Source organism: Mchenga conophoros, linkage group LG18 (assembly GCF_057382185.1).
Source record: "Mchenga conophoros isolate Kocher_MC1m ecotype Shallow Benthic linkage group LG18, M_conophoros_male_GT1.1, whole genome shotgun sequence".
In the NCBI taxonomy this organism is placed as follows: Eukaryota; Metazoa; Chordata; class Actinopteri; order Cichliformes; family Cichlidae; genus Mchenga; species Mchenga conophoros.
Window position 1 is genome coordinate 5,318,348 of NC_140543.1, and position 8,020 is coordinate 5,326,367.

Below are 8,020 nucleotides of genomic sequence, written 5' to 3' on the forward strand. Positions count from 1 at the left end.
TAAGCTAACAGGCTAAAATCAGAGAGCAGCTAATCAAACAAGTGCGTCCGTTTTTTTTAAAGGTCAACTTTTAACAATAGACTTTCATGAGACACATCAAAACCAAACAGGGAGGGAAAGCTTCGGTTTTCTGCACTGTGCCACAGTTCGCTGTCTGCTTCGGTTCACGACGCCTCACTCCGGGGCTACAGACAGTTCTCTGCCGCCTGTGGTGCTCCTCACCTCCGTCTGCACCCACAGACTTCCCGAGGTGGAGGCAGGCCGGCAGGGACTTTGAGAGATGGGCTTTACTTTTAAAAATAGCCCTTAATCAGGGTCTAACTCACTAAAAGATGGCCACATGTCTCTCTCCAACTTAATCTCTTTCTTTTAAGTAATTGTTTTTCATTGAAATGAAATTAATTGTTCAATAAAATGATTACATTTATAATTGAATTAAAGTTAAATGAATCAAGGTGATTTTGACTTTGCTAGTTAACAGGAAGAGAAACAAACTTACACAGGATAAAATGAAATTTGGACCCAGCAGAAAAAGTCAGATCACAGACAAACAGAAACATTCCTCTTTGGCTAAAATAAAATGCAGATTATTGCTCATCTGCAGTTTTAATCATGGTGAATAATTTATGATTCAGCCAAGTAAGATTCTTCTGTGTGGAGGTTTTTCCCCTGTCAAAAGGCATTGACCATTACCTTCATCTAAACATGGAATTTAAGTCATGTAGTTGCCGTTGTTTGTTTTTAAAGAGGTCATAATATTTTTGTGATGGTAGAAATTTATCTTCAAAGTAATAGTTATAAAGTGAATTAATAAGACTTTCCAACAAAGAGAGGGAGTCACATGGTGCTTCTGAAACATTTGTACAAACCTCTCTCACATATGTGAGCAACATGCTCACAGTGTACAGCCCTGCTGACTGAGGCTGCACCTTTACCTGTCTAATCTTTTTCTTTTTACTTTGTTCCTCAAGTCCCACATCAACATGAAGTGTAAGGAGGAGGAAGATCTGGCTGGCCAGCAGGTCTGGAAGCAGGAGAGGAACTTCAATCTGGACCAGGAGGACACAGATCCCCCACAGATCAAAGAGGAACAGGAGGAACTCTGCATCAGTCAAGAGGGAGAACAGCTTGTAGTGAAACATGAGGATGAAGGCATCGTCGTCTGGAGCGGGGAAGAGCGGCTCAGACAGCTGCATAACATCTGGAAACCTGAGAAAGATTTACAGACCAGCGGTAAAACTGTAATCGCTTTTCTGAAGTGTTAACATTAATATTAAACCTACAGTTTGTATCAGTCAGATCTATTTAATGTGTATTCGTGAAAACATGACAGGGAGTTTTAAATGGACTGGTTCTTATATAGCGCTTTTCTACTCAATCTTGAGCACTCAAAGCGCTTTACAAAACTTGTGCATTCACCCACTCACTCCCATTCGCACAAGCACATTTTTCTTAGTGCTTTCTACCAACATTCAGACACACATTCCACAGATCAAAGAGCAACTTGAGGCAACTTGGAGTTAGTATCTTGCCCAAGGATATTTGAAATGCAGACTAGGTGAAGCCGGGAATCGAACCGATCAGTAGATGATCTGCTCTACCGCCTGAGCTACAGCCACCCCCAATAGTGAAGATTATTTTGAAAAATATCAAGATGTAGATCAGTTTCGAGATCAACTCCAAAATAGATCATCAGTCAGTCAGTAATAAGTGAGTTCTTTTTTGTTTGAAAGGTTTTTTTTACTCTTAATGTTGCTGAAAAATGTCAGAACTCAAGTTCTCATTTGCATCAGAGTGCACAAATAACTTCATTTTTACACACTTTTAATTTCACCTGCAAATGTGAGCAACATGCCCTCATTACAGACTTTAACTAAAACTTTATCTTCTCAGAAGTGTTTTTCTATAATTACATTTTTTTTATTGTTCGTTTAGACCTCCACCAGCAAACTGCCTGTAAGGAGGAGGAGTTTGTCGCCAATCAGCAGGAGAGGAACTCAAGTCTGGACCAGGAGGACCCAGATCCTCCACAGATTAAAGAGGAACAGGAGGAACTCTGCACCAGTCAGGAGCTGGAGGAGATTGTACTGAAGCAGGAGATCAATAGTTTTATGGTGACTTCTAGTTTTGAGGAAAGTGACCTCAGTGAATCAGAACCAAACGATGACCAGCTCCTTGCTCTTAACTTTCCTGAACCAGAGCTTGAGGAACAGGAAGAAAACCAGCATGTGGACTCGGGATCAACTAGAAATGCGGAGCTGAAGAAAAGGAGACGTCACAAAAACCGAACAGATAAGTCTCGGAGTGAAACTGATACAAGTAAAAAATCTGTAAGCTGTGACACTTGTGGAAAAACTTTTCAGTGTAAATCCAACCTGACGAGACACATGAGAGTTCACACAAGTGAGAAGCCACATTCTTGTAGCACCTGTGGGAAAAGATTCATTTGGAAATCAGGATTGGAAACTCACGTAAGGATCCACACAGGCGAGAAGCCATATTTTTGCATCACCTGTGGGAAAAGATTTAATAAGAAATCCGGATTTGAAAGTCACGTGAGAATCCACACAGGCGAGAAGCCGTATTTCTGTAGCACATGTGGGAAAAGATTTGGTAAGAAATCAGGACTAGAAACTCATTTGAGAATCCACACCGGTGAGAAAGCGTATTCTTGCAACGTCTGTAGGAAAGAGTTTAGAGACTTGTCGACTATGAAAAGTCACAGAAGGATCCACACAGGTGAGAAACCATATATTTGTAGCTCCTGTGGGGAAAGATTCAGTTGGAAATCAGGACTGAATTTTCATCTAAGGATCCACCTGAGTGACAAACCAAATCACTGCAGCACCCGAGGTAGAAAATGACCTCATGCTCCAAGTCACGGTACATTTCCTGTCCACAGCAGTGAAGGGCACTCTATGTTGTTTGTTCCAGCCCTGACTTTATGTTTCTCTAAGTTTGATATTTTTTTTATTGGTCTTTAAAGGTGACACAAATATTTATTGAACATGGATGCTCTTTTAATATTTACCACAGAAACTTGTATTTCTTCTTCAGTATAGAAGAAAACAAACATGAAAATGAGTTTTTCATCACTTGTTCCTTGTAACAACCATGATGTGATTCCTTTTTATCAGCCAATAAATAAGTTTTAATACACAGGAATAAAGATTTTAAAAAAGTTCAAGACAAGTATACAATTTTTATTTAAATATGTTTTCTTTGTGATTTATGTTAATGAAGGTTATACTTCAGTATGGCTTTGACCTGGTTGTCCTGGTTCTTCTTAGCAACATGTTGCAAGATTTGATTAAAATGTTTGTGACTTATTTTGTGTATTGTGTAATCCCTGCTAAATAAAAGCAGTTAAATGTGCTATATTGGCTCATGATAAGTGTTTATATCATTTTGCCTAAATGCAAGTAAACTCAATGTTTGCCAACTCTGTGTGTGCAGTTTGCTTCATAAGTACAGTAACAGAACTTGAACTACATGGAGCCTTTTTTATTTTTTATTTATCTTTATTTATTTCAGACATAATAAAACAAACAATAAAAAAAACAATATATACTCATCTACATGTATTTTCATTTACGGATACGAATATATGTGTAGATATACTCACACACACATTTGTACAGACAAACAAGAAAGAATTATAATAAAATAAAACACATTCATCTAACATGAGATAACAGTCGTTTGGTCTGAAAAGGAGTAAGAAGAAGTATGCACATACTTATTAACTCCTACCCCTGCTCAACATCTTATTAATCCCACATATTTACCTAATTCTCCTCATCGTATACTCCACACAATACACAAGAAACTTATGTCAACAAGACTGGCACGATATTTATAATTTAAATACGAGTTGATATATTTATACATACAATGGGTGATTGTCTTCTTCAATATCATATCCTTCCAAAAGTAATTTTCGAAGTGTCTTTATGAACTTGCCAATTCCTGAGCATTGCTGTAATTCTGCAGTAAAGCTATTCCACAGTTTTACTCCATAAATAGTTACACAAAAGGTTTTAACATTTGACCGTGCTTTAAGTATCTTCAGATTCAACTTACCCCTTAGTTCATAATCTCCTTCTCTGTCATAGAACATCCTCTGTATATTTCCTGGTAACATATTGTATCTAGCTTTATACATAATTTTTGCCGTTTTGTATTCTATAAGATCCATAAACTTCAATATTTTTAATTTCAAAAACATGGTGTTAGTATGGTCTCTATATCCAGCTTTACTAATCATCCTGATTGCTTTTTTTTTAATTTTACATATTGGTTGAAGTGAAGTTTTATATGTGTTTCCCCAAATTTCCGCACAGTATTCCAAATATGGCAATATAAGTGAACAGTAAAGTACCCGGAGTGATTTGGAAGGCAAAAAAATTTAACTTTACTCAGTATGGAGACACTTCTTGACAGTTTAGCTTGTAAATACTTTATATTTACAAGCTCGTCCCAGTGGCCCCCAGGATTACAGGCCCGTGGCACTGACCTCCCACATCATGAAGACCCTGGAAAGGCTCATCCTGGACCAGCTGCGACCCATAGTAAGACCACATCTGGATCCCCTTCAGTTCGCTTATCAGCCTCGTCTCGGAACAGAGGACGCCATCATCTACCTGCTCAATCGTGTCTACACCCATCTGGACCAGCCGGCGAGCACTGTGAGGGTCATGTTTTTTGACTTTTCCAGTGCTTTCAACACCATCAGGCCGACCCTCCTGGGTGATAAGTTAGCAGCGATGCAGGTGGATGCTTCTCTGGTGTCCTGGATTGTTGATTACCTGACAGGAAGACCACAATATGTACGTCTCCCACAGTGTGTGTCTGACAAGGTGATTAGCAACACAGGGGCACCACAGGGGACTGTCCTCTCCCCCTTCCTCTTCACCCTCTACACCACAGACTTCAGCCACTGCACAGAGACCTGCCATCTTCAGAAGTTTTCTGATGACTCTGCGGTGGTTGGATGCATCAGCAGGGATGATGAGACAGAGTACCGGGCTGTGGTCGACTCCTTTGTCACGTGGTGTGAGCAGAATCATCTGCAGCTCAACGTGGCAAAGACCAAGGAACTGATCGTGGACTTCAGGAAGACCAGGAAACACTTGACCCCTGTTTCAATCCAGGGGGTCAGTGTTGACATTGTGGAGGACTATAAATACCTTGGAGTACACATTGACAATAAACTGGACTGGGCTAAAAACACCACAGCACTTTACAGGAAGGGCCAGAGTCGTCTCTATTTTTTGAGGCGACTGAGGTCCTTCAACATCTGCCAGAAAATGCTGAGGATTTTCTATGAGTCTGTGGTGGCCAGTGCGATCCTCTATGCTGTTGCATGCTGGGGGAGCAGGCTGAGGGTCGCAGATGCCAACAGACTTAATAAACTGATCCGTAAGGCCAGCAATGTTGTGGGGATGGAGCTGGACTCCCTCAAAGTGGTGTCGGAGAGGCGGATGCTGTCCAAGATAAAGACAATGTTGGATAACACCTCCCACCCACTCCATGACATGTTGGTCAGTCACAGGAGCTCGTTCAGTGAGAGACTGAGATTACCGAAAAGCACCACTGAACGACACAGGAAATCATTCCTGCCTGTGGCTCCCTGTACAACGCATCCACTTAACACACTGTTTGCTGCTACAACTACACATGTTTCTTTTCCAAATATTTATTTATAAGTGACTTATGTATGTATGTATGTATATATATATGTATATATTGTACTATTCTTAGTTAGTGTATTGTCTGTCTTGTCTTAATGTTGGTTTAAAATGGAGCACTGTAACAAAAAATAATTTCCCCCAGGGATCAATAAAGTATTCTGATTCTGATTCTGATTCTGATATGAGGTTTCCAGCAGATTTTGTTATCTATTATCACACCCAGAAATTTTGTATCCGAAACTTGCTCTAATTCGACATTATTTACTAATAACTTTGCTTCGGCATCTTTTTTATAATTTCCGAATAACATAAATGTCGTTTTTTCCAAATTTAATGATAACTTATTTCTATCAAACCATGTTTTCAGTTTAATCATTTCTTGTGTGACAATTTCCAAAAGCTGCTGTAAGTTCTCTCCAGCACAAAAAATATTTGTATCATCTGCAAATAAAATAAACTGTAATATATCTGATGTTCTACATATGTCATTGATATAGAGGATAAACAGCTTTGGTCCCAATACTGACCCCTGCGGAACTCCACAAACAATGTCCATACACTCTGATTGATGTTCCCCAATTTTCACAAATTGCTTCCTGTCTCTCAAATAACTCTTTACCCACTCTAACACCACTCCTCTAATGCCATAATACTCCAATTTATCGAGTAATATTTCATGATTAATTGTATCAAAAGCTTTTTTTAGGTCAATGAATATACTAGCTGTACATTGTCTTTTATCTATATTGTTAGTGATATTTTCGATCAATTCTATTAATGCCAATGATGTTGATCTATTTGATCTGAAACCATACTGACTATCCGTTATTATTTTGTGTTTGTCTATGAATTTGTCGAGTCTATTAATAAAAATTTTTTCCAGTATTTTTGAAAATTGAGAAAGTAGAGAGACAGGCCTATAGTTTGTGAATTGGTGTTTATCACCATTTTTGTACAATGGTGTTACTTTAGCTATTTTCATTTGTGTCGGGAATGTACCAGTTTGTATGGACAAATTGCAGATATGTGTTAAGGGTTTGGAAATGCCCTCTATCACCTTCTTGACTATTTCCATATCTATGTCATCAGAGTCTGTAGAGTTTTTTGTTTGTAATTTCCCAACAATATCAATGATTTCCTTTTCTTCTACTGCCTTTAAGAACATTGAATGAGGATTTCGATCAATGAATCTGGTTTCTTTCTCTACCGAATCTGTCATATCAGGAATTGTTTCAGCCAAGTCTGGCCCAACACTTACAAAGAATTTGTTGAGATCATTTACCACATCGCTCATATTAGTAATGTTTCTATCATTATTTGTGAAATACGAAGGATAGTCTGACTGTCCAGAGCCCTTTTTAATGCTAGTATTTAATGTTTTCCAAATCCCTTTAGTATTATTTTTATTCATAATCAATAATTTCTCATAGTATTCCTTTTTACATGACCTCAAAATACTCGTTAATTTATTTTTATATTTCTTATATTTATTTTCAGCTTCTGTACTTCGGTTCATTATAAATTCTCTGTATAAGGTATTTTTCTTCTTACATGCATTTTGCAATCCTTTTGTAATCCATGGGCATTCTGCATATTTTTGTTTTTTACTGTATTTCCTTACTGGGCAACGGCTATTATATAACATTTTAAATTTTCCTAAAAAAATCTCATAAGCTTTATCAACATTTTTTTCCCTATACAGCGTCTCCCATTCTTGCTTGAGTAAATCATTTTTAAATACATTTATTGACTCTTCTGTTCTCATTCGTTTGTATTTTACTATATTTTCCTGTGTAACCTTCCTATAATTTTTATTATACACTACAAAAACAGGTAGGTGATCACTGACATCATTTATTAAAAGACCACTTATGGATCTATTTTCTATTTCATTTGTAAATATATTGTCTATTAAGGTTGCCGATTGTGCTGTGATCCTGCTGGGTTTAGTGATCATTGGACAGTCTCAAGCTATACATTGTATTAATAAACTCCTCTGTCATTTTCTGTTTGCTTGGATTTAATAGATCTATGTTAAAATCCCCACAAATGAACATGACTTTTTGGTTTGTCCTAGTGAATGTTTTATCTACCCACTCCTTAAAAATTTCAGTATTTGAACCTGGTGTTCTATATATACAGCTTACAATGACATTTTTCTCTTTTCCCATACTAATTTCTATTGTTACACACTCTAATATATTATCTACCGCCATCGACATTTTTTCTACCATCTTGTATTTTAAATTTTTGTCCACAAACAAGGCCACACCACCGCCATTCTTATTCTTTCTATTTATAAGATTTAATTCATATCCATCTATTAC

The 8,020-nt window shown here is 37.6% G+C and overlaps 1 protein-coding gene across 1 annotated transcript; it reads left to right on the forward strand.

Moving 5' to 3' along the window:
- The first annotated feature begins 975 nt into the window (after window positions 1-975).
- LOC146553024 (uncharacterized) lies at window positions 976-3,442 on the forward strand. The gene is made up of 2 exons (XM_085255577.1): window positions 976-1,233; window positions 1,936-3,442. The coding sequence occupies exons 1-2, from the start codon at window positions 984-986 to the stop codon at window positions 2,862-2,864; spliced, it is 1,179 nt and encodes a 392-aa protein (XP_085111703.1). The 5' UTR covers window positions 976-983; the 3' UTR covers window positions 2,865-3,442.
- The last annotated feature ends 4,578 nt before the right edge of the window (window positions 3,443-8,020 follow it).

Bases quoted from the DNA above. Each gene is read 5' to 3' on its own strand.
- LOC146553024 (XM_085255577.1), top strand. From the start codon at position 984: ATGAAGTGTAAGGAGGAGGAAGATCTGGCTGGCCAGCAGGTCTGGAAG. The intron at 1,234-1,935 runs GTAAAACTGTAA...TTGTTCGTTTAG, and splicing joins GAAAGATTTACAGACCAGCG to ACCTCCACCAGCAAACTGCC.